Genomic DNA, 27786 nt, shown 5'->3' on the forward strand with positions numbered 1-27786 from the left:
TATAACAATAAATTAGGCTTACAGTAATAAAGATCATTCTTTTATTAGGCAATATACAAAACTCTTCGCATACACAGTATGCACAATAGTTTTATATCCAGATATAAAACTCGGTTAACATTAACGTTAATGCAGAATTAAATAATTTACCATTAATCTAATGTACAGAATATTTCTCTGGAATAATCGTGCCTCGCTTATTACAACTTCGGATCGATTATTCTACTTCCTTTCTTTCACTCTATCATTCCCATTCCTTCCTTATCACTCTTACACTCTCATCCACTAACGCACAGGGTCGCTTCTTCGCTCTCTCATTTTTCACCTTCCACACATGTTCGACTAATTAAATTAAATTGCAAAAAACATTCGTAATTTTGTTACACATGTCTCCTCCTCTTTATCGGAGGACGAGACATATTTCCTTCCCTCCTTTCTCACAAAATATACGATCAGGATTTGATTCAATTGGAAAAAGGCACTTCTAGCTAAAATCTACGTTGACACGACCTTGATAATAAGGAACGCTTTCAACGTTATCAAAATTTCCAGAGTAACGTGTTCAATTTCTGAAAAAGAAAGAGTAATATGTACACGAATGTACAGGCTGTCTCAAACGCGATGTAAATTGGTAACGGCTTGAAAAATATACAAAGAGGGAAAGTGTGAAATCATTATTTAAGTAACCATCGATTTAATCTTCATGCAATAAAGACAGATTAGGGAAATGATATGATATTCCCGCGTGATTTCTCGCGTGATTTCTGCCCCCAACAGAATATCTTCTATCATCAAGCACGAAATATATATATTTATGTTATTTTTCAAAAAGAAATCGATAAAATAATTATGAAAGAAACATGATTCCGTCATTCACATACATCAGGAGCACTTTGTTTATTGAAGCCATTCATTTCGACATTGTGATAATCGGTGAAGCCTCCGCCTGTTTAACACTTTAAGATCTACGAGGAACTCTTTTTATTTACACTGTAAAACTTAAGCCGACGACAGAAAATTATCTACCAGCTATTCGTAACATATCGTTGATTAACAAAAACGTCTTAATTAAGCTCGCAAATCAATTGCAGTTTCATGAGACTTTCGGTTAAATTAGATCGCAAATTAATCGAAGAAAAAAAAAAAAAAAAACGAAAAGAGGTGAGTGCCTTATTAATATTTTCGTAAGCAGCGACGTTTTAATTACAAGAGAAGTTATTGTGACTTTATTTTTTTTTTTTCTTTTCTTTTTTCGACAGATGGGGAAAAAAAAGGACATCACAAGCCGTACATGTATCACGGAAGTAAAAGTCTATCACTAATTCACATCCTTTCGAGACAGCCTATACCGTAAATATATATATATCTCACATCTCTCAAGAGTATTGGAGGAGTTCCTGAATCGCTCGACGCATATTCTACGCAAGATCTCTGGACATTTATTAAATATTGCCGCAAAAAATTCGCAAAAAATTACATCGCGGTCCATAATTTCCATACACGTGACTGCGTGTCATCTGTCCCTCCCCCCCCCCTTCCCCCTGCTCTTTCTCTTTGCACGTATGATCTGAGGCGATATCGCCTTCGTTTTTCCGCTCGCCGACCGATAAGCGATGCCCTAATTTAATTTAATCGTCATCACCGCGGGGAGGCGGAAAGGGACGGAAGCGGACGGCGAGCCACAAAACGGATCGATAAATCGTATCTCTTCCTCGTATTTCTGTAATAGAGTGTGGAAGAAATTAAAGATGAGAAATGCATAAGGTGGTGCGTGTCGAGACTAAAAGACTTGTCAAAAATAGAAGAGAAAAGAAAAAGAAATAAAAAAGGGGATGGCGGGCTAAATATATATATAAATATATATATTATATATATGTATATGTATATATAAATATATTTAAATGCATAATAAATAAATATATATATATATAGTTTTTTTTTCATTAATATTAATATATATAAATTTATATATTAATTTGCATATACATATATATATATATATATATATACATATACATATATATTCAAATATATGTAGAGCCCAAAGTATTATAAATGTAAATACGTGCGTTTTACGTTCTCACAATAATTGTAATAATACATTCAGCCGCGAATGACTTGTGCGCGTCGGTAAAACGGCGTCGTTGAAAATGGGAATACGGTTCTCGGCGATCAAGCTTGAGATCTGGAGAGAAAGAAAGGGCCTCTTCAGTATTTTATTAAACAATCAGAAAAAGAGGAGAAATTTCACGGTTCATCTTTTACGCTTGTTACATTGGAATCAGGCTGCCGCAACGATCTGCTTGTCTTACAAAAAGAAAAATTAATCAATACAAGATTCATTACATTTAAAAAAATTGACGAGATAATATATACTGATCGATACAATAACAATGAAAATTAATTATGACTTTTAAATAATTTCTTTAAACAGGAGCGCGAAATTTATGATTAACTTAGTCGTCGGTTTTTAAATACACTGTAAAAGGAACGAAAAATTTTCACGAAGCAAGCATATCGTTTCGGCATTATTCATTTTACAATAATTCATTTTGGTCACAAGCACAAAAAAAAAAATCTGTTTTCATAAAAGAGCACCTTATCGTCAGTCTCTCGATACTAAAAACAAAACGTGTTTGCAATTCTACAATTCACACAACGTAAAATAAATTAAATGCAACGCATTCGCGGTTGAGTATGTGGATTAACAACAGATTATTATTTATTACCATGTTTTTTTCTTTCTTTATGCAAAGGAGAACAATCTGCAATGAAGAAAAAAAATGCTCGTTCACCGAATGTAACATAAACGAAAAATAATAACAGGGAAAATATACGAAGCGGACCAGAACGTAAACACTGTATTTTATTAGTACACTTTAAAAATGTTCATTGACACGCCTGTATGTTTTTCATGTTCCTTTTCTTTTTCTTTTCTCTTATAACGAATTTTTAGACAAAACGGCGGGGCATATAATCAGATGGATCGAAGGCATAGGCAGGGGAAAAAACTAATGATTGCCATTCTTATTTTGAAGATAAATGAGGAATAAGGAATAATAGGAGACCCGTGAAATATAATAATCGGGTCAGAAACACATGTTCTCTAATTAGAAATTGAAACTGCTTTCAATCAGAAAAAGAGAGACAAAGATAGAAAGATAGAGAGAGAGAAAGAGAGAGGAGAGAGAGAGCTCATTTTCCGCCAGTGTTAATTATTTTACAGGAGTCATTCTTGTAAGTCTACAATACGGAAACATGAACTCGGCGAAGTTACGCTCGGTTCCAATCGATGCTACCAATCACCTATCAATTAACTACCGTAACTTTTTGTGATTTTTGGTGCTCGACCTCGCTCAAAGCAGTCCTCCTTTCAGCAAATTTATCCTGACATAAAGTCGTTCTTTTAGCACATACATAAACGTAAATCCTCCTGACATAAAAACCTATGAGAGTGACGATCGTGGTCATTATAGCAGTGACTACGAGCGACGTATTGAAGTTCATCGTACGTTGCTCCTAATCATTTACTAAAATTGATAATAACACATATGTGTACACGCGTATATACATGTATGCAAACGCAAGCCGCTTCGTTTTAACACTTCGTTAAGATCTTAACGAAACATGTACTAAGTATGCATATATCTATTGAAATATGTATTTATATATATATATAATTATTTGTTATTTATATATTTATATAGGCGAATCAATCGCGCAGAAGAACCTGAAGAATCTTCGTTACTGAAGATCTTCAATGAAACCAACCGAATCTGTAGCAACTTGTGTATATGTGTATGTGTATGTGTGTTAGTGTGCATGTATGTGTGTAAAAGCGCGCGCGCGTGTAAAGAATGTCAAAAAGTGTGTATTTACAAAGTGCGAAACACGCTTCGCTTATGTATCCGGTTGAATTATGACGACAAAAAAATCGTTGAGTTCTTCAAAGGTTTTTGCTTTATCTACCAATTACTGCCTCGTCCCCGGCCTCTAAAACCACTGCCGCCCCAAAATTTGCCTCCGCGTTTTATTCCTCTCGGCGAGAAGTTGTTGGCTGCGGGACCGCGTGGCCCTCTGTCCATCCACGGACCACGAGGCAGCCCCATGGGCCCGCCTCTAAATCCTCCTCTGTTTCCTCTAGAAGAAGGTGGAGGAGGCCCACCTCGCCAAAGTGGAAAAGGCGCGCCGATACGCGGCCGAAAGTTTGGTCCATCGTATTCGTACATCATAGCGGGATGCGATTCCGCCATCAATGCGGGACCATTCGGACCAGACGAGTCATCGTTCAACATTTGCGGCCCATTCTGCAAGAGAGGCCTTTTCTTGTTGGGGCTTCCTTCTTCGAGACTTTGCTCGTCGCAATCACCGTTCGTTGTTCTTTTCATTTCCTTACCCATTATGGTCGAACTCATTGATTCATCTAACAACTCTTTTTCCGCAGAATTCACGCTTTCTCCTTGATTAGTCAGTTCGTTATCAGTCACACTTGTCTTCTCTACGAGCTCAGAGTGCTCGATCAACTCAACGTACTCCTCGCATTCTGAAATAGGAACGTGCTGCATCTGTTCATCCCCGGAATTATCCGTCCTTATCGGGACAACCATCACTTGATTAATTAATGACGACTGATCTTCTAATTTGGTTGAAATTGACTGTTGCTCACGATCGAGACTTAATTGATGTAGATTGTGTTCAGATTCGTGAGAACTCGACATATCATGTGAAGTTTGCCGTACATGTGCTATCGAAGAACTTTGACAATTATCGGCATCACGTTCTAGATTTACTTCGGCATCTGTTTTGTGAGATATAGATTTGTTGTCCCTGTCAAATTCTGGCTTACCGATCGACATATTTTCTTCATTAAAAATAACAGCGGCGTCAGGTGGTTGCAATAATCCTCGATTATTAGACAGAATTTCCGACGATGATTGGTGATGTTGATCTTGTAATCTGGACTTGCGACTGTTTACTATATTGTTTCGCTGCTTTTGCATATTGTGATCTTCCGAGTATCTGTCTCGTCGATTCCTTGGAAATCCACGATTATTACCACTACGATTATTCCACTCGTTTCTATGAAAAGATGAATTGTCATGTTGATGTGAATGATCTGATTGCGAATATCTTCCACGTCCTGGTGATTCCGTTAAAAAATCTTGCTTCGAACGAATATTATGTTCTCTATCGCAATACTCGAAGTCTTGTTGCGATTGATGCACCTGATGAAAGTCTTGCTGATTTCGTAAGAAGTTCGACGGTCTGTTTTGCTGAAACTTTGATTGATTTGGATGAAAGTCTATTGACTGTTTAGAATGAGAAAAATCCGGCTGTTCTTGCCGAAAACCACCTTGACCCTGATGCTGAAACTGCGGTAATGGTGGCGGCGGAGGTGGTCCTGAACGCATTAAATGTACATCTTGCATAAGCTGAGTATCATGTGGATTAGGCATTTGTCCAATGGGAAGAGGAATCATACGCATATCCATGTCGTGATGAGATGACGGCGGTGCACCAACACGCATGTCGCGATCTTGCAATCTAAGATCGACGAGAACCCTGCCTTTTGGTTTGCTATCAGTTTCATCATCTGACATTTCCATATCAACACTTTCAACAATATCACCGGGCTGCATGTGTCGCCTGAATTATGCAGAAATTAAAAATATAAAAAATATGTACGTTTAGCTATAAATTAATACTTTTGAAATATAACAATATAAAACTCACCGATAATCTTGATCGCCTGTAGACCATAAATTATTGTTATTAGATAAAGAAGATAAAGCCGAATCACTAGGATTATGATGATTCGCCGGGCTACCAGTCAGACTGATTAAATTACGGTGATCAACGTCGCCCGCTTTCATCAAACGATACGGTAACTGATTTTCACGGGCCATTGGAATTGGAATCACTCTACAAATAATACAAAAAATACATTTAATAATTAGAAATTTATATTAATAATTAATTACAATTTAAAAATAAAAATAATGATATTCCGATAGAAATTATATTACCTATGATCTACGTCTCCTGTGGTGTTTAGAGATTCTTGTGGTTGAGGTTCGTTGTATTCCACTGGCTCGGCAAAACCAGCCTTTTCATACATAGGCGGCGATTCAGGAGTTTCGGACAGCATATCACTTTTTGTCCTGCCACCGACTGGCCATGTGGAATCGTTATTGGAATCCCATCTCTCTCCATCGCTGTCCATCCACGAATTTTTGTTTTTATCATCACATTCGCCGGGCCACGTAGGATTCATACTATTCTTGCCTGAACATGTAGCAAAATCTTATGACGCAATGTATTGTTAAATAACAATAAAAATAAAAGATAGTAATTATTAAACAAAAAGAGTATTTTTTTTTACCTTTCTCTTCCCATTTGGCCGAGTCCTTGATACCTTCATTTGGTGGCGTCCACGTGGGAAATTTCGGTGGCAGTTTGTTGTAACAATTTTCATCGTCGAGGAAAATGGGTGGCGGTAAAGGAGGAGGAGGTAAAGGATTGACTGTGCTGCTATTAGTGGGGGCGTCGAAAGGGCCAGTTATATTATTTTGACTATTTTGACTGGAATATGGAGATGGTGTGTGCGACTCGGACAAATTGCGAACCGTCAACGGGGTACTGTGACTCATCTGGCAATTGTTTAAACCACTACCACTGAGAGATGGTGTACTCTGACTACTCATCATTCTCGAAATCACAGGAGTTACAGAGTGCGGCCCTAATGAGGGCGAAAGTGTGTAGTTGGGACGTTGCGGTGATTCCACTCTATTTTCCGAAACGTCCAGGCCTAAACCCGGAATTCCACCTGAATCTGACGGTTCGTCGGAAGATGGAAGAACTGTTTTTAGGAAATTAGATATATTGAAATCCGCATTGTTTTTTTCGTTTTTCGATGGTCTCATGTTGATTACTTCGATTGGTTTTGCCTGAAAATAATCATTGAATTATAATACTTAAAAAAAAATGTTTTAATTATATAGAATAATTACCTCTAAAGATTCATTGTATTGTTGAGACATTCCAGGAGAAGTCTCAGAACTTTCGTTAAATAAATTTCTCTAAAGGAAAATGATGTGCGATATAATCAGTTGTGTTTACAACACAAAATGTTTTTTTTTTTTTTTCTTCTCCTTATAAAATAACATCAAATTTTTTTTCTTACCGTGTTACCAAAATCCACATTTCCTCCCATAAAAGAAGGAAAATTATTGATGAAGCCCGTCGACTCGTTGCCTTGTACCATATCAGGTGCAGGCACAGGTATAGGATTATACTCGTGAGAATATGAACCATAGATAGACGGAGGTGCTACATCAATAATCCCTGATTGATTGTTCACTGACTGAGTCTCGTCTCCCGGTAGCTCTATATCACTATCGGGACTCGGCGACGGTGCGTTTATATCCGGCGACGGTATAGGCGAGACGAACGTAGGCAATAACTCGTCTAACTTCTTCTTCAAATTTTTAACGCGACTGCCAAAATTTCTATATGCCTGTTCACAAAAATGTAACGTAAAAAATTAGCGTCAATCAGATTACTTTGTAAATTTTAACACTTACATTTGTCACTATTTTAACTTCCCCACGTTGAGTCTCATAAAACTGATCCGCTTGTTCCAATAATTCTACCACTTGTCTCCTTTCTCTAATCTCTGCCTCCAACGCACGAACATAATTCTCGACGTTCCTAGCGACCAAGTCTATCTCTTTCTCCGCGTCCTCTACTCGTCTTCTGTCCTTTAACGATGAGCGTAATTCGTCTGCGGATTCTATGTCTATGTTGCTTTCCCGCAAATCTCTCAGTCTGGCATCAGTGGCTTGTTCCAAAGTTGCGCAAGATCTCATTGTAGAAATGAGTAGAGCCGCTTGAAACTCATCAGGCTGCGTAGTCGGTGGAGGTTCCGATTTCTTTTTTGGTGCCGCCGAAATTAAGCCGGACAGATCAGTAAGGAACTCCTCATCGTAGACTTGCCGCTGATCCCAGATCTTAAAAATCCTCAGTATACGATGCTTGACTTTCTCGTCGCGAACCATGGGTGTTGCACGTTGCAGTGTGGTCCCCCATGACTCCACGAACTCAAAGTTCTTTCTCTTCGAGTACTGAATGACATCGTTTGCCAAATAAAACAGCGTGAGTCGATGCTCCACTTTAACTGTTTCATAAAGAAAGAAAGAAAAATTAGTTTTACCTTCCTGGAGAGCTTACGTGCCACTGCGTCCCATGTTTAAAAGATAAAATTACAACGTATACATAATCCAATGTAAATGTTAAACAAACCTGCCTGTGACGAAAACTACCATTTAAAGAAATTGTAATTAATTTATAAATTTGTACTCACCTTTCTTTAAAACCTGCAGCCAAGTGGCGACAATCTTCTTGTGATGCTGCCTCCGGTCCAAGCACCATGCGGACAGTCCCTGGATAGATTCCTGGGAGTCCTTGAGTGCGTGGAGCCGTCGCTCGAACTGCTCCGCGTCGAAGTCGTTCGCCATGGCGCGCGCGTTATCCGGTCGCCGCCCGAGTCGCAGATTCCGACGTCGCGGTCACATCGTCGACGTGCGCCACCGCGGGGTACACGCGCGACGGCGTGTCGGTGTCATAGAACCGTGCGGGCGGCCCGCTCTGGACGACCTAACCAAGACGCGTCTCACGCGAGCGTGCGGTAAACAGCGCGAGAAGAGGGTTAGAAAGACCGGGCAGCGATTATTTAGCAAACTCGGATGGCGTCCTCGCGTCGATACTCGGGCACGCCGGTGGCACGTCGTCAGGCTCGCACCGCAGGACTCGAGAACTTAGCCGAGGTGCACTGAGCTTCACACGATAGTCACCGCGACCACCACGAAGATGATGGCGACGACGACGGCGATCAACACCACGACGGCAACGACGACGGCGGCCAACACCGCGACGGCAACGACGACGACAATGACGCCGAGACGATGCGGCAAGCGATATACAGTCGCGCGCGCGACTGTCACTGACACAAGGACGATTCACTGCGGCCTCGAGGCTATCGCGCGCCCGGCATGTCAACTCCGCGGCGAGGTTTAGCTCAGAACAGCGCCGCGCTGCACCGTACCTCGTCGGCGATGTGCTGGAAGCGCGAGCGATCTCGAAAACAACGGTCGGCCATCTTTTCGGTGGGTCCAAAACACGAGCGCGCAATGGCCGGCGGCGGCGGGGGCCATAGGTGCGGGCGGTGGACGTGCGAGTCTACGCTAATGCATCTGCACCGCCGGCACCGCGGACGTGCACTACGTGCGCCTTCCCAAGTGGGGATACAGAACCGGAAAAGATCGCGAGAGAAAGTTTATTTGCACACAAAACTATATATATTTGACGACGACGGTTCAATCTACGTTTTTCCGACGTAAAAAAATATAATTCATCAAATATTCAGCAAAAGTATTCAGCGAAAGTAACGTTAAATTTGTTTCTTTATAATCGCTTTAGGTAAATTCGTCTTCGGACGATCTAAATTAATAATTTTAAAATATATATTTTATTCCAATTTTAATAACTCATAATTAATTTTTTTCGTAATAAGATAGACGTAATTAAAGAGAGAGTTTATGGCCACGTCGAGTATGTTGATCTCTACATACGAGATAAGCCTCGGGGAACTAATCAAATGTTTTCGTTCATACACTTCATTTGAAAGCCTTTTCATTTAAAACACCATTTCGAAAGTGATTGTCGAGTATCTCATTACGATAAACGCGCAATGTCGTTCATTTCTCGATACAAAACCGGGCGATAATACAAGCGCGGCTTTGCAATAAAAATAAAAACGAGCGTAATACTATTTCTTTATCGGTTCATAAATATTAAAATTCTTTTTACCGCGTCTGCGAAAGACACGTGCGTACGTGTCCTCGGTAAATCGCATCTCACGTCGAAGCGACGGGGTGCAGGAGGCAAACGTCGAAGTAAAAGCGACGCTCGGCTCGCAGAAAGTCGACTCGAAAGATTTTTCTTTCCGGGGTTCCATTATGGCGGCCGGCAATTAGCGGCTCGCGCGAGGCGTGTTATTTTCACCGGAGGCGTCGATCTAGGTCGCCACTCGCGCCGTGGCGAGATGCGACCGTCGCTCGTTATCGCAACTCGGCCTGTGCACTCTGAGGAGCTGCCACAAACCGCCTTGTCATTTCCCGATCTTCCTCGGGCGGTACACGCGAAGGATTAAAGTCCGGCGAGAGGTCCGTCCCAGGGCGTACGAGCGACCGATCACGACAGTCCCGCGGCAGCGTCATTGCGTACGTCGTCACTTTTTTTTTTATCTCCTTCTACCTCATTTCTCCCGCTTTCACAGCATTCCCGTCCGACCGCGCGAGGAGGTCTCGTCTCTGAGTGACATCCTAGACCGTGCTGCGTTCGAGATAAATTTTTTCGGTGCTTTCGACGGAGAGCCGAATCGCCAAGATGGTGCACAAGCCGAAGGTGTACGTGATCGGGGTCGGGATGACCAAGTTCGAGAAGCCTGGACGCAGGGAGGACTTCGACTATCCTCAAATGGCGAAGGAAGCGGTGACGAAGGCTCTGCAGGATGCGCGGGTGTCCTACAAGGACGTGCGGGCGGTCTGCGTTGGGTACGTGTACGGTGACTCGACCTGCGGGCAAAGGGCGGTCTACGAGGTCGGCCTCAGTGGCTGTCCAATCTACAACGTTAACAACAACTGCTCTACCGGCTCCACCGCTCTGTACCTGGGCAAGCAGATCGTCGAGGGCGGTAACGCCGATTGCGTCCTGGCCCTTGGGTTTGAAAAGATGGAGCGTGGCTCTCTGATGTCCAAGTACACGGATCGCACAAACCCCATGGACAAGCACGTTGAGCTTATGGCCGATATCGCGGGTAAGTTGGGATTTAATAAACGTGAGGCGTAATAATATTCGACGTACTTGATTGATTTACTTTGCCGTCAATTACGCAGGTCTGTCTGAGGGCCCTATAACTGCTCAACTCTTTGGAAATGCTGGGATCGAACACATGAAGAAATACGGCACAAAGCCCGAGCATTTTGCGAAGATTGCATACAAAAATCATCTGCATTCCACAAATAATCCGTATTCTCAATTCCAAGAGAAGTACACTTTGCCACAGATAATGAGTTCTCCTAAAGTATATGGACCGTTGACGAAGCTGCAGTGTTGCCCCACGTCCGACGGTTCGGCAGCTGTCGTTTTAGCTAATGAGGATTTCGTTCGCAAGCATCACCTGGAATCACAAGCCGTCGAAATCCTGGCCATGGAAATGTCCACTGATCTACCCGCAACATTTCAGTCTAAATCGTGCATGAATATTGTCGGGTACGAGAAATAAATTGCCTGTTGTATTTGTTAATAATTACTCAGTTAATTATCAATTTTTTATCGTGCTGTTTTGCAGATACGACATGACGAGAAACGCTGCTGAGAAAGTTTTTACGTCGTGCCACTATAGACCAAAGGACGTGGACGTGGTGGAGCTGCACGACTGCTTCTCTGTGAATGAATTAATTACTTATGAAGCGTTAGGGCTGTGTCCTCCTGGTTATGGCGGGAAGATGGTGGACGCCGGAGATAATACCTATGGTGGCAAGTATGTCGTGAACCCGAGCGGTGGTTTAATCTCGAAGGGACATCCTTTGGGAGCTACGGGATTAGCGCAATGCGCCGAGCTTACCTGGCAGCTTCGCGGTGAGGCTGGCAAGCGTCAAGTGCCAGGCGCGCAATTAGCGCTTCAGCACAACATAGGTTTGGGCGGCGCGGTCGTCGTGGGTCTCTATCGTTTAGGCTTTCCAAGACAATCGGTGATCAGGAACAACGTGAACGTCGCCGCCGACTCGAGCATTTTCCAAGCGGACGTACTGTTCAAGACTTTGGCGATCGCGATGGAGGAAGACGATGAAAATTTGATCGAGAGAATGCGCGGGGTTTACGGATTTAAAGTCATAAATGGCCCCGGTGGCGCACAAGGATATTGGGTCGTCGACGCGAAAACTGGCAAAGGCAAAGTCGAATACAACAGCAAAACTAAACCCGACGTAACATTTACAATTAGCGACACCGATATGGTTGATTTTATTTCTGGAAAATTAAATCCGCAAAAGGCTTTCTTCCAAGGAAAGGTAAAGATCCAAGGAAACATGGGGCTTGCCATGAAATTGCCCGACTTACAAAAACGTGCCGCTAAAAAGATCGAGCTGCTCCGTTCAAGATTGTAAGACGTGGAATGTGTTAAAATAACATGCAACGTGAAACACATCCCTGTCTTTTTCTCTCGCGCTTTGTTCTCCGTCTATTTGGCTAAAAAAAAAAAGAAATAATGTTATCGGCAATATCGTAATTACAATACGTAATCTAGTGTATTATGAGATTCAACTTCTTGATATACCTCTAATCGGAATAAACACACGATAAAAACAGCCTTGTATATATCGATGCAAAAGTTATTCTATAAAATTAATTGATAACAAAATTATATCATTTATTCTTATGCATAATATTTGCGTGTAACATTTTATATTATATGCATACAATGTACAGTCTCTGAAATTATATTTGGAACAGCGAAGATTTTTATCTTGTAGTCTGTTTTTAAAATATGTATCTCGTAATGAAAAACACTACGCAAATTTATGTAAATCTATAACTATAAATGTCCAAAAAAAACTTGATTGATGTTCGGTCTAACGTTGACTTTTGCGGAACACGATATTTTTAAATTAAAGAAAAAAAAAAAACAGCTTGCACAATATATAAGTCGTCTTGATAAAATATTTCGAAATGATCTTCGTAATGTACATTTATACATTTAAATACAGCGTATAGCATTTTATATACATATGTATAATCTCAACAGCTCATCATTTAGCTGTGGTAAATAGTAGTAAAATATTTTTAATTGAATCCAGAGAAATTATATCCATATATTTAGGCGCAAACGATTAAACATTCCAATTACGCAATAGGAGCCACTCGCGTATTATAATCTAGCACTATTCATTAATCACGTATTATAAACTACAATTAATAACTTTCAAATTACTCTTGAATCAGCCATATATTGTTGCAAGAAGTATAATATAATTGCATTATTACTACCTAAGGTGCAATCATAAGCCATTATACATGAGCGCGGTTATATAAATGCATCATAAGTGGTACAAATGAATTATATTTATGCTTATTAATTTTATTTTAGAATAACTTGAGTATGTCTTTGGTAAAAAGTGAAACTTCGAACGTGGATTTCGTTCATTTTACTTTCATTTTCTGTAAGATGTAATAAGTTCACGTAGCGATTTGTAAATATCAAGCAGACACCAAAATTAATTATTAAAAACAATTTAATTCTATGTTAAAAAAAAATAGTTATCGAATCAGTTTTTTTTTTTTTTTTTTAAGAAATTACACTTTAGTATTCATTATTACGTTGAGAAATCTTATTAGAATTATAGAGACAGAGCGAACGTTTTTTTTATATGTAACAAATAACAGTTTCATATAAAGATCAGGGATAAATAAAAGTTTAGTATTTTACTACGCTTTTTTTTTTTTGTTATAAAAATATAGTCACGCAATGTAAGCACAAAGAGAAAGTTTCAAGATAGTTATTATCTTTGGCAAGTAGATTTTAAAAATGTGCAATGCGTTTCGACTAGACTTTAAGGTATCAAGGGAGTAGATGAGAACTTTTTACAGGTTAATTGTTTATCATCATGTATTATAATATAAAATAAATGTATTATATATACATAGATATGTATATTATATATCACGTTTATACAATTTTGTACTGTGAAGGAGGTGGATGGAATGTTTGGTGTATTAATAAAAATTAATAAAAATGATCAACTTATTTCTTAATTCCTGCTTGTCTTAGGACAGATTTCTTAACTTCTAGATTATCTTTCAGATAAATTATATGTCGATCGAGGTTGTACTTAAGGTTAAACGAAGAAGCATGAATATTTTATGAAGAAATCAAGCATTAAAAAAATACTCCAGTAAGAACTGCAAGATAGAAAGATCGTTACACGTTCTCGTGATTTTTCATATTTCTCGTTTCTTTTTCTTTCTTCCGCTTGTGTAACAAATTTTATCCTAAATAAATATACATTCTTTTACAGTAATATCTCGCGTAATCTCGATGTACTTTCCAAGTTCTAAAATAGTAAAACAGGAATGTAAGTTCAATCGGTTATCTATCCCCGCTCGGAATACGAGAGGAAGTTTCCATCGCGACATTCTACAACGAAATACACCGGGGATGAAGATGATCCCCGGTCGTCGCGGCTCTTGACGTCCGATTGTGACACGCGGCTTCCGTTTTGCGCGAAAAAGAAAATAAGAAAAAAAAAAAAGAGAGAAGGAAGCGGGAGGAAAAAAAAAAAAATGAATGAAGGCCTCGTGCATGCATGCAAGCGACGGCGCGCCTTAGGTGTCTTCGCGCCTCCCTATATTTATAGCTAGAGACAAATATACACCTTGGCGTAGGTCCAAACGCCCGTATACCCGCACACGGTCTACGGGGAATCGGGAAAACGGACAAACCCCCGTAATAGCGGAGCTGTGTCAGTGCTATTAGTGACGTCGCGCGCGGCGTAGGAATCTCGAGCGCCGGGACGCGTGCAGCAGAAGGAAGAGGAAGAAGAGGATGAGCGGGATCCGCGGATAGAAGAGAGCCGTCTTTCCCGCGGTAGGCCTCCCGCGAAGAATCGCCGGCCCCCCCTTTGAAGATGCGAGTGCCGTCCGATTACGGCGCGATTACGATGCGATCGCAGTGCGCAATCGGGACGGAAGTGACGACGAGGACCACCTCGTACGACCGTGTCTGACTTACCGAACTGGCAGCGGCCTGGGATTTATTTAATTCACGGCCTGCCGCACTTCGGCTGATACTCGGCGTCGATTGAGTGAGTAAGCAGGGCCTCCCTGCGTGAAAAATTCACGGCGGATTGCGTAAGAGCCGCGGGCACACGGATCGCGAGCGCATGGGGAACGTGTCCCTTCCCCCCCTTTTTCCCCTTAGTTCTTCGAGTGTCTTCCGACCTCCTCCGGTTTTACGCGAGCGAAAGACGAGCGGAAAAAAAAAAAGGGAAAGAGACAGCGTGGCATTGAAATTTTATAAATAAAACCGGCGACGCGCATGGTTCTCCAAGTGCCACGCTCGTTACGTGTGTGCCGTCCGTGTATTGTCAGAAATATGCGGAGACGATAAGTGGTGCGGCCCGCGAAAACGGCCCCCTCTCCTTTCCCCGCCGCGGCGAGGAACTCGCCGACGGAGGCAATTTCCCGAGCGAATCACTCTCGCAACTTTTCTATTGCGAAAAGGCGCACCTGAGGTTGCCGATTTCAGTTTTCGCCGCAATTAGAAGCTCCTGAACTGTAAACCCGAGGGCACTCACGCGAGACTTACTCTTACAGTTTTCCTATATTTTCTCTAAATTCGCCGACGATGGTAATCCCGACAAATATGCAGCTGCAGCGATAGACAGTTGTCACTGGTGAATTCAATGAAATGCGATTGAGCCTTACTTTCCCTGATAAATAACTCTTCGCAGAGCACTGGATGGAGTCTCACGTTAAAGTACTATTTTTTATATTACTCTTTTAAATATACTAAGGTAAAGCGAAGTTTATAGTAAGCTTAAAACAAAGGAAATAATTTATTACATAAGAATACTCAATATAAAAACGAGAAATTATTTTCTTTCAGAATGAACTCCATGTATTCGTCTAAGAAAGGCGATTCTCTTTGCCCTCTGGGCTTTCACCCTCAAGTTCGATGGCCTACTCGCTGCAAACGGTGCTTCAGGTATATACTTTAGTATCAGAAAGCTGTGATAATAAAAGAATGTACAACTTAAGCTAATAATTAATTTTTAGGGACTATAAGGAACATGGTGGCAGAAGGAACAGCCTTGGAGACATTACGTCTTCATCTCCTAGTCTCTCTTCGGACTCGTCACGGTAAATCTTTTACAAACTGCACATATTGTTACATAACGTACCTTTGTACTTGATCTAAGCCACGATAAAACATCTGTAATTAATTGATTCATTATTGGATGAATTTCGAAGCGGATCTGAGAGCAAAAGGACGTGGTCATCAGCTACAAATCTGGCAAAAGATGAAAATAAGAACAATCATACTCAGCCAGCTGCAACGGCGGGATGGACGTCCTTGATGGACCTTTCTTCTATAGATAAAACTTCTGAAGACTCTCACAAATTAGAAAGTAATAAAAGCAAAATATCGAGACAGCAAATTTAGATTAATTAATAACTGAAATTAATAACTAACGCTGGATTTGTTTTTTTTTTTTCTCAAATCAACGCTGTACGAATCCACGTGTCGACGTAGACGTTAGGAAGCCGGCGAAGCTTCAAATAAAAAATGTGATAAGCAACATCCACGGTGGCAATTCAGAAAACGACGTCGAATTCATTATTCAGGTATCTGTTCGTTAACTAACCCACTAGTAGCATGGAATGCTCAATGTCGTTGCAATAAAACACGTACATATTTACATACGTACACGCATATACGCTTGAACGTCTTTTTTATACAAAAGCGCCTTGTAGTTGTACAGCAAACGGTAGCGTAGCGACAATCATAGATAAAAGAGTGAGCAAAAATGTGAAATTTCCATTTTGCGCTCTCATTTCGCACTACTTTAGGTAAGGAAATCACGACCGGCACCGCCGAAACAGGTGGTACAGGACGGGCTGGATAATGTCACGGTAAAGAAAGAAGATACCCAGGAGGTGAGACGATCCCGTTGCTCTCGTTACTTTGACGTCCGGAGGAAGTTTTGTGATTAATAACGATCATATGTCGCTCATCGTTGTGTGTCATCGTACAAGTACTTGTATATAAACTCATATTACCGTGTATCGTGAATTACAAGGCACTATCGCGACCTCAAAATTACCATCGAATGCATTTACTTTGTTTAAATGTTTAATTAACTTATTAAGATATTAACTGTGTATGCAGATCGGTGTTATATCTGTTTGTAATTCGAAAAAGTCTTTATAAAGAAAAAGATTTGGTTGTGATACACATATCTGATTTAAATCTCTTGGGTCTGACGTGTTTTTCTGATGGACCAACATCCAGCAATAAATTAAAAAAAATTATATTATACTTTAAACGTCTACTTTAGATGTCAGAGTTGAGAGAATTAAATCTAAAGATAGTGTGATCTTAATGGCACGAATATTTAACGACATTCGCTTCTCGCAGAATGAGATTGAAAAGTTGAGATCTCAGTTGAATGAAATGAGAGCGAGATGCGAAAAGGCAGAGAAAGAAAAAAGTGAGATATTACTACGTCGATTAACCACCATGGAAACAATGTCGAACAAAACATCGACCAGTGAAGTGGCAAAACTACAGAAAAAAAATGAAGGTAATTTTATTCAATTATTATAGAACATTTTTTTGTAAAGATTTTTTTATGCAATGTCACGTACATATTTTAGCGCTTGTACAAGAGAAAAACACGCTGCTAGCAAAAATAAAGAGCTTGGAAAAGGAAACGATTAGCAAACCGTTTAGAGGCGAAAGGGATAAATCGCACGACGATCTACGTTCAAAATTGAAAGCCGCGGAAAGTCTTTGCGAGAGCTTGATGGATGAGAACGAAGATATGAAAAAGGAAATTAGACAACTGGAAGAAGAGATCTACGAACTGCAAGACAATTTTAGGTATTATATTTTCTTGTATAAAGAATAATGTATCCTAAAATTCCGTATGTAACGTTATGCATGCTATAATATTCCTTGTATTTGTAGTTAAATTACTAATTACGAAGTACGACTCGTTATCATTTAGTAAAATAATTTTGCTATAAATATTTTATTTAACATTACATGTAAAAATCGGTATCTCTGTTCCTTTCATTAAGTTATTGTCGAACTTTTGTAAAAAGATACTTTCACGTTCTAAAGTTTATTCATAATTTATATGCACATTATAATGTAATACTTACGCATACACGACGCCAAACCGTTTTATGCAGAAAACCTACAAATGTGCACGTAGCCAACGATAAATTCCAAAAAAGACAAACATATTTTGCAAAATAAGCTATATATGGAATTGTTACAGGACAACAGTTTGGACAAAATTGAAACGTATCTGATCCCAACACGGATGTCATCAATCTATTTTTTACCAGCTACGGGAAACGGGCTCTTTGCTTGATCGCGATCACATAAAATCCGTGAATTTTTAAAAATTGTTTTTTACTTTTGTGGGATCATGTTAATTTTTTTTAAATGAATATCTCAATTGAAAGAAATCTACGCGGAGAGAAAATCCGTATTAAAATTTAACAAGGTTGGATATGTAAAAAAAAAAGAAGGATTGTAGGATGTTACAGCGTTCTCTCCTCGCAAGTTTTTATATAAATTTTTTATTTTTTTATTTTTATGGGGAACAGAGATACTAAACACGACAAAATCCAAATGGTTACCCTGCATCACAATATTCTTTACGAATATAATTTTCGCATATAAGGGACGAACAAGCAGACGAATATACTCGTTTACGAAAAAGTCTGGAGCAGTCGAACAAAAATTGCCGAATATTATCATTCAAATTGCGAAAAGTAGAGCGCAAAGCTGAAGAATTAGAAGGTGAACGATCTGCTTTCGAAAAAAAATATGAAGAGGTAAATATATGATAATTATAAAATAAAATATTCCTTTTTTATTATTAAATTACGAGAATATAATGCCATTATTGCAATTGAGTTGACGTATTAATTATATTTACCACAAATATAAAATTTTATATCCAAGATCTTTTTTCATTTGTATAGGTGAAGAAAACGGAAGAAGTTTTGCAGAAAGTGAGCAGCGCATTCCAGGATAGAACGCAAAAAAAGCCGACAGAATCCACAACAAAATTGCAGCTTAAAAAAATGGTAGACGAAATGGAGAAAGAAATAGGTTTGTTAACTGTACTATATTTTTAAATTTCGTAATAATTATGAAATATGCTATTTAACGAATTGTTGATATTTTAGAAGATTTACTGAGCATCTTTACCAACATTAAAAATGGCCACAATGTAGATATGCCGAATGTAAAACCGAAGGATAATAATAATTTGAAGTACGACAACCTTCTGAAAGAACATGAACTGCTTAAGGAGAAACTCGAATCTACGCTGAAAGAATTGGCCAGCGAAAAAGAAAAGAAAAAAGTTGTACCGAGTGTAAAAGTAGAAGATCCCAAAAATGCGGATTTATTAAACAGTAAAAGAGAAAACCTATCAATTTTGCATTAATAATAGTAAAATTAAGTATACTTAGTTTTTAAATCTTATTACAGTAAAGAGAAAGTTGGACGAAGCACATACTTTACGAGAAGCGGAAAGAAAAGCCTGGGATAAGGATAAACTAGCGCTTTCCGAAGAAAAGGAGAAATTAAAATCTAAACTTCTATCGTTATCAGCCGAAAAATTAAAAATTTATAACGAGGTTGTACAACTAAAGAAAGATCTCGGTAAAACTTGATTTTTATTCTTAATATAATTATAAAATCACCGTTTCATTATTTTTAAATTATATTATGTCAAATATATATATATATATTTTATAAATACAATAAAAATTAAATTACAGAAACAGCTAAATCGTCGGAAAAAGAGTCTACAACGATGAAGACCGCAATAAATGAAGTAAAAGAGAAACTTTCGCAAGAACAAGAAAAATGTAAAAGATTGCAAGACGATTTGTCATCGTATACTGAAAGAGAATCGAAAATGTCGCAATCGATAACATCTGTAAATATCTTTTTCACTTCAACACTAATATTATTTATAGTTAACACATTAATAAACTATTTTACGATGCTAATAATTAAAATAGGTTGAACAAACAAAGGCCAAGCTCGATGCTGAAGTAAAACGTTTGAAGAAAGAATTAGAAAATACTAAGTCGACCACATCGATGAAGATCACGGATCTAACTACAGAACTTGCAGAACTTAAGCGGGAGAGAGAAAAATTAACGTCACAACTTACCAGTGAGAAAGAAACGAAGGAAACCGAAGTAGCAGCACTGAAGAAAAAAATAACTTCTTTAGAAAAGGTTGGACAAAATACCAAACGGATGAACGAGATGAAAGAAACTTACAACGAAAAAATATTGAGTAGAGTATCAAAAGACATTACTAATTTTAAAATATTATTGCCTTTATCTCTGAATTTATTTCTTAAATATATCTTGGAGTTGATGTGACACAATTTTCAGATCTTGAAAATGAGATAAAAAAACATCAGCACGAGCAAGAGACACTTACCCAAAAATATGAAGAACTTACGAATTCAAAGCTACAACTTGAAAGGGAGAATGAATCTCTGAATAGGTAAACAGCAATTCGACACTAACGATGTGAGGAGTAAGAATTTACTGCCAGCAAATATTACATGCTTCATATAACTTTCTTCATTTAATTTTACGTTTTATTGTAGCACATGCTCGGAACATAAGAAAGACTTGCAAAATGTACGAACTGAACTCGAAGAGTTACGTAACTCGGTGAGAACGAAAGAGAGCGAGTGGCGATTAGAAAAATCTGTTCTTGAGGTACAAAAAGTTTCACCTAACGATTAATCATTATTAGAAACTTTCGTTTAAACAATATTTATTTATAATTTTAGGGCCAGATTCGTGAAAGCCAATTGCCGAATAAAATTATCGTAGAAGAACTGAATAACGACATTAATACATTGAAGAAAGAAAATGCTACTTTACTAGAACGATTAGAAGATGTGAGAAAAGTGGTAAGCACATATCTCTATTAAAAAAAAAAGCCGATTAATTCTTTCGTTTAAAAGTTATATAAATTTTTAATTCTAGTCTCGCTTAAAAAATTATGTATTATTTTAATTTATAGAACGACGATTTATCTGCAAAACTAAAGGATTATCAGGCAGTTTCGAAGATTCATCAAGCGTTAACACCCGATACCACAGCATTAGAGTCGGAAATTCGAAAATTGAAGAATGCTTTGGCAAATACGGAAAAGGCCAAGAAAGCAGATCTGGCACAGTGTAAAATGCGTTATGAGCACAGAATTACAGCGATTAATGACGAAATACAAGCAATCCAAAATCAATTATCGCGATATAAACGCGAACGTGATACTTACAAGCACATGTTGGAAGGCGCACAAAAAACTATAGGCGAGCTAAAGTCCACGAGAGGTAGACTTTCTAATGCATCTTCGGGAAAATCAGACGAAGTAAATATCTTACAAATTTCTACGATATTAATAGAATTGTATTACTGATCCATTTTATCCTTGTAATTAATTAATTTTAAATTAAAAACCTATTGTGCGTTAGGACGAAGAATCGTCAAAAGCCAACGTATTAGTGCTAGAAAAACAAATCAGTTGCATGGAAGACGAGCTCTCCGAAACAAGATTAGAAGCTTCCAGGCTTAAGGCTGAATTAGTTTCGGAAAAATCAGCTAGTCACGTCAAAGTCTCTGAATTGCAGTCCCGAATTAATGAGGTACTTGTAAATTAAAATTAATCAGACGCAAATAAACTTTCATATCTTTTTACGATTTCACGATCATTATTCGATTTCAGTTGGAAGAAGAGAGATTGCTCACCAGCGGACGCTCGAAGATCCCAGGGTTAAAAGTGCGTATGGAACTGGCTTGGCAAAAAGAGAGAGAAGAACATCAAAGATTATTGCAAGAAACTGCAACGCTGGCGCGAGATTTACGACAAACACTATTCGAGGTACTTATTAGCCATGCAATATTATAAACAAGATGACACAGTTGATTCAGACTTTTTATAACTTTACGAGCGTTATACTTGCAGATAGAACGAGAACGAAACAAAGAGCGGCTTGAAAATAAAAGGAGACAAGACCAGTTGAAAAAAGTGTACGACGAAGAGAAGGATGAAAATAAAAAGAAATTATCAGAGGTAACTGAAAACATTTGCACGAGCTTTGAATATAAACATATAAAGTTTGATAATTTTCTTTTTCTCTTTATTAATCATTAATCAATTTCAGCTACAATGCGATTTACTCGAGCTGCGAGATGCGCACGCAAAGTTAAGAACAAGCAACGAGAAGATGAGACGTGAGAAAGAGCGACACGAGAAAGAGAGGCAGGAGCTTAAGGAAGTTATATTAAATAAATGTAAACTGGAGCAAACTGAGTTGCGGAACATTAACATCCTTATGCAACAAGTACAGGATTTGTTACAGCTGTTTCCTGAATTAAATACCGTAACGGAGAACGGTACGCCCGATGTATATACGCCAACTCCACCGAGACGATTAAAGGTACAAAATATAAATTAATATTGTAATATTAACAGTGATAAAACATTACGACAGTCATTATTATCCAAAGTCACGAGGTTTAAGAACGTACAATAAAATTATAGGGACCAAAATCCAGGGAATCGTCGCCAATGTTGGAAACAAAGAGCGACATAAAAGGTATTTAATAAAAATTTCGTTGTTTATTATATAACTAATTACGTAGTTTCACTTTAAATCACGAAATCGTGTTTGCAGCCGTGACTCCAATACTCGGTGAAAGAACGGAAAAATTAGAGTACACTATTAAAAAATTAATGGGTGTGGCGAAAGAGCTTAAAGAATCGAAGAATACGGCGGATGAAGCGAACGCAATGCGGTTAAAGAAATTGGGAAAGAGGTAAGAAATGATATACGATGATTTAATATCGAAACTATTAAAAATACGAAAAAAAATGTTTTAGAGCGACATCAGTAGAAAGCGATCCAGGGAAAGGAGTGATGTTGAATCGCAGTAAACCACGTTTGAAGAAAAAGAGTCTTTCTTTGGAACAAACTGCTCGTCAGGAAGTAAGTAAAAAATTAACAAATATGATTTTAATTTTTTTTGCATTTTTGATTATTAATTTTTGCCTGCAGTCTCCAGCTATTTGGGGTACCGACAGTAATTTATCGAGTATGCAATCGTTGGAGGGATCAGAAATTGAGTCTCGTGGAACTAGTCGACAAAGAGATTCCAGTGTGGACAGGTATTGAAATAATATTCACGTGGATATTTTTTTAGTGCATACGAAATATCAATAGAGTAACGAATTGTTATATTTAGCCGTCTTTCCGGTGGATCGACAAAAAGCGAGATGTTAGATCGAGACAAAAAATATGGGAAAGGAATAATACGGAAATTAACACACAAATTAACTAAATCGTCCAGCGTCGATGACCCAAATATGACTGACTATTCACTTCAAGTAAGAAAATAATTGAATATAAAAAATATTTTTAAATAGAATGCCGTACATTACATGTTTTATTGAATATTTAACAGACATCTGGCTCTGAAACCAGCCTCAACGAAACACTTAAGATAGAGAAGAAGAATCTCAAGAAGAAATTAACAGCCATGTTCAAAAGAGGTTCAAGAAGCAGCAGGTACGTTAAGAATTTATTTAATTATTTATATAGATGAGTATAAATATATTCAAAATAAATGTTATATTCTTTTAGCGTAGAGAACAAGACTGGAAACAGCAATTCCAGCAGGCCTGCTTCAAGGAATTCTATGAAATAGGATTAATAATCCTATACACGACTTTATTAAAAGATTTAATATATTTTGAGTAATGAAATTACGTCCCTTGTGAGAGAGCAACATTACATTCGACATCGTAATAAAAAAAAAACGGACTGCTCAAATTTGTATTTAGGTATTACAATACCAGAATGATTTCGTTAGTAGAAAAATTAATATTGTACTTACATATGTCAACGGCGTCTAGTCGATTTACTTGAATCCTTGAACCACGGCGAGTCTTCATATTCAGAACAAGTAGCACTCCACAAATACGACGTTCTCGTATCGCTTTTTAATTCGTTTAAGTTTCGTAATAAAATTATTTAAGCTAAAGAAAAAAAACAAAAATAATTCTAAATGGAAAAAGTAGTAAAGCGTGTTCTCTCGATCTCTTGTACACTCACTGTACGCTCACCGTCAGGAATGGTGTTCGTGGTGTTGCAACAGCTGCTAGCGTACGTGATCTTGGCGTGGTGTGCGTCGAATCTCACACGAAGCGCGCGCGTAGATATGTTGCGGAGCACCGGTCACAGAAGACTGAGGGAGAGCGCGGCCTCTTCCCTTCCTCGCGCTCGGCGGCCTAGTGGGGGAAGTCACGTACGCCAGCCGCCGTCGCCGCAGCAAATTCCATATCTGTCTCTCATTGTACATCCTCGCCAAATAAGCACAAAAAATATTAATAAAGCGATATATGGAACAATTTTTAATTGAGAACAATTAATTAATCGACATAAAACATATAGAACATTTTTATACACAATTATGTACTCGACATATACCTTCGTCAGTTGATTCTAAATTAATTTATCACTTGAATCACTATAAGCTAAGATCAACGTTTCGAACGTTTCTCTTTTTTAGATTTCTTTTTACGTTTGGGGCTTTTGTGCTCTTTATGCTTGTGTTTTTTCTTTGATTTTTTTAAATCATCTCGCTCAACCCATTTTCCACCGAGTTTAGAATCCTCTGCAGTTCTGGACACCACGACGCTTCGAAATACTGGTTTCAGTAATTGACTTGCATTATCAGCTTCTGTTGGGGCTGAAGCATCGTCTTGCTTCAATAATCTTTGCGGCAAAGCTGGACCGTACATATCCGGCAGTACTGTGATCTCTGTATTGTCGGTTACGTCGTCTGGCGATTCGCTTTTAATTGGCAAACTGGTTTCCGAAACTTTAGAAGTCGTCCCTTTATCATCGTTGTGTGTTGGCTGCGTCACCAAACTGTCGAGATCTAATTTAGCGAAGATACCTCGCGGTGGCGACGTGTTGCGTTGCACATTTATCTCCTTCGGGTCTTTTCCGATTAAAACTGATTTCACAGTTTCGCTGTCAACGTTATCCTCCACTTCGCTATCGGAATCTTCGCTGCTACTAAGAAAAATCGCCTTGAACAGATCTTTCTTTTCTTCGGATTGATCTTTGAGCGCAGATGCCGGTTCAGACGCTACTTCCTTTTCCTCTTTTATTTCCTGGATCGTTTTATTTTCTACGTTATCTTTCACATTTTGCTCGACGTCTCTCGATGTTGCAGAAGGAATACTTTCAATACCTTTGCCGAAAACTTTCTCATAAGAAGCTTCAAAAGTTTTAAACTTCTCAGAGATTATCTCCGAAGGTTGATATATATTAGACGGAATATTATTGGTGCTGGAAATCGTTTCGTTTGTATTTTCTTTGGTGTTTCCTGGCGGTCGAGCGGCTTCTTCCGGCTGTGTTTTAACTGTATCGGTGGCTTTCGTAAATTTCGACGGGCTGCACCAATCTAAGGAATCGAAAACCGAGAATCTTGCTGATTTTCGGTCCGTAGCAACTGGCGCACAGCCGACTTTTGGTTCAGGAATATTGAATCTCTTGCAGACGATGCTCGCCGGTTTCCATTCGCTTCGTCGTCGCGTGAGTTTGCCGAACATTTTTAATCTCACTGCTTCTTTTACATCTTTTTCTGGATCAGTTGTATCAGTTGTGTGATCGGTGCTTTGTACAAATTTGCCTGCCATATAATTATTTGACTGCTCCAGTTTTGCAGCTTGCTCGAACTCCTCACGTTCTTGCCCTCTCTCCCATTCAGTCATAGAAAGAGGTTGAATGCTTTCGAACTTGTCTTTTTCGTCGTTCTTCGAGAAAACGAGGTACTGTTCGAATCGCCTCTGTTTGTCCGGATCGGATAAAAATAATTTTGTTATACTTTTACTAGAGGAATCGCTCTCCGACGATTTTTCTGTGCTTAGTTGCTCAGATGTCGATAAAGATTCTTTAAATTCTTCCAGCTTTTTCAAACTACACGTATCCTGTGCGGAACCGACAATCCCGCCCTTGACGAAGTTTTGCGCGTTTAATTTATCCATCCAAGAATTACCCGTCGTCTTCTGCTGGCTTTCTAATTTTTTTCTCTCTTCTGTCTGCTGTCTACCATGTAAATTCAAGGTTTTTGAAATGATATTAGAAGCGACGGACGTGCTCGACGACGGCTGTGCTTTCTTTAAACATTCATCGGAGTCTTCTAAAATCCGCGCTCTATCCAACGCGTTTAATGGCTCTCGGCGTTTATTTTCTACTGGGGCCGTAATCGGAGGATAAAATCTACTTTTTCTAACGGCGTGAACTGGTAAAAAATTCTTTGGCAATTCTGGAAGCTTGAAGATCTTTTTCCTCTCTAATCTTTTCTTCGCGGGAGTGAAACCTTCAAGGCAATCGGTTCGCGAGCTGCTCGGCTCGTCCTGTGACCACCTGGTCTTCGGCTTACGTTCGGGGCCCAAAGCAAAGTCATAACGCGACATGTCGTCTCTCTGATAAATGTCCTCGTCGTCTGCTTCAAAGGCACCGACCCCGAACGCTTGCCCGTGAATCGATAATTTTTTATTCTTGTCCTGAACACAAAATGCTGGAGTATCAAAAAGATTGATGTGGCTGGAAAGGACCTTCCGTCTATCCAAGCCCGAGTAGCCAATGCCAAAATAATTGTCCTTCGGCTTGCATCGAAATGGCTCGTAATCGTCAGGTGCAAAAGTGATATTGGCGGCATCATCGTCGGAATCTTCAGAGTTGCTTCCCACCATTTTAAAATTATCTCGTGCCAATTTTAATTTTTCATTACGCAATTTTAGCTTTTGCTTTTCTTTCTTTGTCAATCTAGAACCTACACCCTGGCCAGGTTTCCAGCCCATTTTTTTGAGCAAGATAATACCTACAGTTTCCCTGCAATAAAGACACAATTATATAGTTAAATTAATATGCATTTCGGCAAAGATATACTATTTTATTGAGTTCCAAAACGAAAATAGAGATTAAACAACATTAATTTTTATAAATACTAACTTTACAGGTTTGAGGAGCTCCTTCAAGATAGGAGTACCAGGAATAGGTCCTTCCTGATTTACCCTCTCCCTTTTCTTTCCTCTCTGTCCATGATCAGAATAATCACTGGTAGCTCGAATACCTTTCGGAGCAATCCCAAAGAGACTTGTGTCTTCTTCGTCCATAAAGTCCTCTGGTCGCTGGACAACGTTGTCTGCCTTGCTACTCCTAGAAGACTTAAACTGTTGCGGTCTCCAGCCATCGCGAGTACCCACCGTGTTAAAATATCCTGCTGAGAAGCCTCCCGTAAATGCCCCATGAAACCTACGTCTACCTTGAGCATCGTAGGCATACTGCTCCTCGATTGTGATCGGTTTCTTTCGCGGAATGTTTTCTGTGAGATCGAAAATTCTTAATATAACAGAAAATAAAGCACAGTTACATATACAATACTCCTACGAACAGCTATTTATTCCGTTTACGTACCTTCGTCCAGAGGATCGAGGGGAACACCGAAGATCGCATAATTCTCGTCGTCCGAGTCGGCCATTTCAGAATGAATTAAATTCTTCCGAAAAAGTACTGTTTCCGTTCAATCAAGCGGCAAGGAAGTCTCTTCGATAGTCGAACTGCCATGAAAATCGTGCGTTTGAGGTTAGGAAGCAGACGTGAAAATCAACAGACAGCTCCGAACACCAATGTAAGTGCACATGTACACTTACTGCACTTTCCTGCCCGTTCATTGGCCGCGATAGAAAATTGCGAACGAACGCAGCCAATTGACGTCGCACGCTCAGCAAAAATTTCTTCCCTTTGATTGGCCTGATCTCATGTAATCACCATGCGCCGCGCCTCGAGATCGAGAGAGAAATGTTAGGTT

General features: G+C 39.1%; 4 protein-coding genes across 9 annotated transcripts; 2 read left to right on the top strand and 2 right to left on the bottom strand.

The window, feature by feature from the left end:
• Positions 1-1117: 1117 nt before the first annotated feature.
• On the bottom strand, positions 1118-9090 carry LOC139112235 (uncharacterized). Of its 3 annotated transcripts, none has more exons than XM_070673127.1 (8): positions 8363-9090; positions 7584-8176; positions 7184-7516; positions 7011-7079; positions 6383-6947; positions 6027-6285; positions 5734-5922; positions 1118-5646 (listed from the first exon to the last, which is right to left on the bottom strand). In XM_070673127.1, exons 1-8 carry the CDS (start codon positions 8514-8516, stop codon positions 3966-3968), a joined length of 3843 nt encoding a protein of 1280 aa, XP_070529228.1. In that variant the 5' UTR covers positions 8517-9090; the 3' UTR covers positions 1118-3965. The 3 variants fall into 3 exon arrangements, with proteins under 3 accessions (XP_070529228.1, XP_070529227.1, XP_070529229.1); XM_070673126.1 differs by having other exon boundaries at positions 6027-6303; positions 8363-9088; XM_070673128.1 differs by lacking the exon at positions 7011-7079 and having other exon boundaries at positions 6027-6303; positions 8363-9089.
• A 1031-nt stretch (positions 9091-10121) lies between these two features.
• On the top strand, positions 10122-13856 carry Scpx (Sterol carrier protein X-related thiolase). Its single transcript, XM_070673181.1, has 4 exons — positions 10122-10280; positions 10337-10876; positions 10956-11331; positions 11411-13856. The coding sequence occupies exons 2-4, from the start codon at positions 10447-10449 to the stop codon at positions 12225-12227; spliced, it is 1623 nt and encodes a 540-aa protein (XP_070529282.1). The 5' UTR covers positions 10122-10280; positions 10337-10446; the 3' UTR covers positions 12228-13856.
• A 750-nt stretch (positions 13857-14606) lies between these two features.
• Positions 14607-24414, top strand: LOC139112256 (uncharacterized). Of its 3 annotated transcripts, none has more exons than XM_070673171.1 (29): positions 14607-14921; positions 15725-15823; positions 15895-15978; positions 16090-16247; positions 16373-16464; positions 16690-16776; positions 17258-17423; positions 17497-17722; positions 18537-18690; positions 18841-18970; positions 19048-19278; positions 19355-19528; positions 19648-19808; positions 19894-20176; positions 20278-20392; positions 20499-20613; positions 20688-20810; positions 20924-21271; positions 21375-21545; positions 21626-21781; positions 21866-21973; positions 22065-22340; positions 22445-22499; positions 22578-22719; positions 22784-22889; positions 22959-23068; positions 23146-23287; positions 23365-23468; positions 23544-24414. In XM_070673171.1, exons 2-29 carry the CDS (start codon positions 15726-15728, stop codon positions 23605-23607), a joined length of 4179 nt encoding a protein of 1392 aa, XP_070529272.1. In that variant the 5' UTR covers positions 14607-14921; position 15725; the 3' UTR covers positions 23608-24414. The 3 variants fall into 3 exon arrangements, with proteins under 3 accessions (XP_070529272.1, XP_070529274.1, XP_070529273.1); XM_070673172.1 differs by lacking the exon at positions 14607-14921 and adding an exon at positions 15368-15595; XM_070673173.1 differs by lacking the exon at positions 16690-16776 and having other exon boundaries at positions 14608-14921.
• On the bottom strand, positions 24298-27750 carry LOC139112258 (G patch domain-containing protein 1 homolog). 2 transcript variants are annotated; one of them, XM_070673174.1, is made up of 3 exons: positions 27393-27750; positions 26928-27300; positions 24298-26807 (listed from the first exon to the last, which is right to left on the bottom strand). In XM_070673174.1, the coding sequence occupies exons 1-3, from the start codon at positions 27454-27456 to the stop codon at positions 24443-24445; spliced, it is 2802 nt and encodes a 933-aa protein (XP_070529275.1). In that variant the 5' UTR covers positions 27457-27750; the 3' UTR covers positions 24298-24442. The 2 variants fall into 2 exon arrangements, with proteins under 2 accessions (XP_070529275.1, XP_070529276.1); XM_070673175.1 differs by having other exon boundaries at positions 26928-27317.
• Positions 27751-27786: the final 36 nt, after the last annotated feature.

The sequence above is a fragment of the Cardiocondyla obscurior genome, linkage group LG27 (assembly GCF_019399895.1).
Source record: "Cardiocondyla obscurior isolate alpha-2009 linkage group LG27, Cobs3.1, whole genome shotgun sequence".
Lineage (NCBI taxonomy): Eukaryota > Metazoa > Arthropoda > Insecta > Hymenoptera > Formicidae > Cardiocondyla > Cardiocondyla obscurior.

What these genes read in the sequence shown, in the direction of transcription:
- Scpx (XM_070673181.1), top strand. Translation starts at nt 10,447, where the DNA reads ATGGTGCACAAGCCGAAGGTGTACGTGATCGGGGTCGGGATGACCAAG. An exon ending in GCTTATGGCCGATATCGCGG is followed by an intron (nt 10,877 to 10,955) that starts GTAAGTTGGGAT and finishes TCAATTACGCAG; the next exon opens with GTCTGTCTGAGGGCCCTATA. An exon ending in TCGTGCATGAATATTGTCGG is followed by an intron (nt 11,332 to 11,410) that starts GTACGAGAAATA and finishes GCTGTTTTGCAG; the next exon opens with ATACGACATGACGAGAAACG.
- LOC139112258 (XM_070673174.1), bottom strand. Translation starts at nt 27,456, where the DNA reads ATGGCCGACTCGGACGACGAGAATTATGCGATCTTCGGTGTTCCCCTC. An exon ending in CCTCGATCCTCTGGACGAAG is followed by an intron (nt 27,301 to 27,392) that starts GTACGTAAACGG and finishes TCGATCTCACAG; the next exon opens with AAAACATTCCGCGAAAGAAA. An exon ending in GAGCTCCTCAAACCTGTAAA is followed by an intron (nt 26,808 to 26,927) that starts GTTAGTATTTAT and finishes TCTTTATTGCAG; the next exon opens with GGAAACTGTAGGTATTATCT.
- LOC139112235 (XM_070673126.1), bottom strand. Translation starts at nt 8,516, where the DNA reads ATGGCGAACGACTTCGACGCGGAGCAGTTCGAGCGACGGCTCCACGCA. An exon ending in AAGTTAAAATAGTGACAAAT is followed by an intron (nt 7,517 to 7,583) that starts GTAAGTGTTAAA and finishes TTTTGTGAACAG; the next exon opens with GCATATAGAAATTTTGGCAG. An exon ending in AATACAATGAATCTTTAGAG is followed by an intron (nt 6,948 to 7,010) that starts GTAATTATTCTA and finishes GATTATTTTCAG; the next exon opens with GCAAAACCAATCGAAGTAAT.
- LOC139112256 (XM_070673171.1), top strand. Translation starts at nt 15,726, where the DNA reads ATGAACTCCATGTATTCGTCTAAGAAAGGCGATTCTCTTTGCCCTCTG. An exon ending in TGTCGCAATCGATAACATCT is followed by an intron (nt 19,809 to 19,893) that starts GTAAATATCTTT and finishes TAATTAAAATAG; the next exon opens with GTTGAACAAACAAAGGCCAA. An exon ending in TTACAACGAAAAAATATTGA is followed by an intron (nt 20,177 to 20,277) that starts GTAGAGTATCAA and finishes CACAATTTTCAG; the next exon opens with ATCTTGAAAATGAGATAAAA.